The sequence below is a fragment of the Juglans microcarpa x Juglans regia genome, chromosome 7S, assembly GCF_004785595.1.
Source record: "Juglans microcarpa x Juglans regia isolate MS1-56 chromosome 7S, Jm3101_v1.0, whole genome shotgun sequence".
In the NCBI taxonomy this organism is placed as follows: domain Eukaryota; kingdom Viridiplantae; phylum Streptophyta; class Magnoliopsida; order Fagales; family Juglandaceae; genus Juglans; species Juglans microcarpa x Juglans regia.
In genome coordinates, this window is record NC_054607.1 from 7,733,464 (window position 1) to 7,735,147 (window position 1,684).

The following is a 1,684-nucleotide window of genomic DNA, read 5'->3' on the forward strand; positions in this document are numbered from 1 at the left end:
GTTTCGCAAGTTGACCTATAGTTGATCAATTATATTAATCTTACTGTCTTATCGGATCAATCCGCTTTGACTTTAACCCACTTATATCAAATTAAATTTTTTTTATTTTGTATTATGTTTGTGTCAAGTTCATAAATCGTGTTATATATTAATCGTACATCCATGTAGAGTAGTAAACCGACGCTGATTGATTCAACCCTAGAGGGTTATGATGGACAAAATGATCCCCCACCCGAACATGACTTATAATTATGATCGTACTCTACTCTGCAAAGAGCAGCTACTCTCAAAATCTCAAAAATTGTAAAGAGTTGGATCCATTCCATTCTACCTTACATTTTAGTCTCTGAAAGAAAAATTAAAACAAAATTGTAAAACCAATTACATTTAGCAATTAAGAATATATAATTTTTGGATCATGTGGGGCTATGCGGTCGAAGTCTTTAGAAGATTCCAGAAACTAATTAAAGGGATGGCATAATGCATTCATGCTATTTATTTTTCTAAATTCATCCTATTGATGATGGTGACTTGAACGACTCTTAATACAGAACCTTGACGAGGGCACTAGAAGTTTCATTCATTTTCTCTCTCTCTCTCTGTTCCTTTTTCTGTTCCTTTTTCTCTCCTTATGGAGAAACCAGAACCCTCTTCCAGAATCTATATATAGGGTGCTCACAAAGCTTGATTTCATCGCGAAATTAATCACAGCTCAAAGGCTCTATCTGTATCTGGTTTTTCCTCCTCAAGATCTCCTTCGCTCCAAATTTTCCAGACATGTCGCTCGTTCCCAGCCTCTTTGGGGGCCGTCGAACCAACGTGTTTGATCCATTTTCTCTAGAGTTATGGGATCCATTCGATGGACTCCTCCCCTCCGCCATTGCCAATGTCCCTTCCTCAGCACGCGAAACCGCTGCGTTGGCCAACTTAAGAATCGATTGGAAGGAAACCCCAGAGGCCCATGTCTTCCATGCGGACCTTCCCGGCCTCAAGAAGGAGGAAGTGAAAGTCGAGGTTGAAGATGGAAGAATTCTGCAGATTAGCGGAGAGAGGAACAAAGAGCAAGAGGAGAAGAACGATAAGTGGCACCGCATCGAGAGGAGCAGCGGCAAGTTCCTCCGCGGGTTCAGGCTGCCGGAAAATGCGAAGATGAATCAGGTCAAGGCTAGCATGGAGAATGGGGTACTTACTGTTACTGTTCCTAAAGAAGAGGAGAAGAAGACTGAGGTCAAACCCATTGAGATCTCCGGTTGATGAGCAACATATATATCCTCCAAACCTTGAAGCTTTAGTTTGGAGTCAAATCTATATATATATCGAATAAGTTGAGTTTATGTGTATTCTGTGTGTTTTGTTTCTAAAAGGCCGTGAAAATGTAAGACTTTCGTCGGTTGCATGCGTGTAAAATAATTTGAGTGTCATCTAAGATTTGCTCATACCTTTAAGATATTTAAGAATTAATATTCATACCTTCGCAAGAACTTTAATTAGTGTCTTTGCATTGCAGATTTACGGATCGAATTCAAGATTTCTATTTTAACAAACACAAACATTACTATAAGTTTTGTAGCTGCCAAAAGATCGACCTTTACGAATTATATATTTAGGACTGTTATGTGTGCGCTCGCGTGTACTTTTGAATTCATTTACTTTCCCCCAACTGTATTTGTAAGACAGTGGGGAC

General features: G+C 39.4%; 1 protein-coding gene across 1 annotated transcript; it reads left to right on the forward strand.

The window, feature by feature from the left end:
• Positions 1-563: 563 nt before the first annotated feature.
• LOC121240635 (17.6 kDa class I heat shock protein 3-like) lies at positions 564-1,481 on the forward strand. Its single transcript, XM_041138123.1, has one exon. The coding sequence runs from the start codon at positions 778-780 to the stop codon at positions 1,252-1,254; it is 477 nt and encodes a 158-aa protein (XP_040994057.1). The 5' UTR covers positions 564-777; the 3' UTR covers positions 1,255-1,481.
• The last annotated feature ends 203 nt before the right edge of the window (positions 1,482-1,684 follow it).

Bases quoted from the DNA above. Each gene is read 5' to 3' on its own strand.
- LOC121240635 (XM_041138123.1), top strand. From the start codon at position 778: ATGTCGCTCGTTCCCAGCCTCTTTGGGGGCCGTCGAACCAACGTGTTT.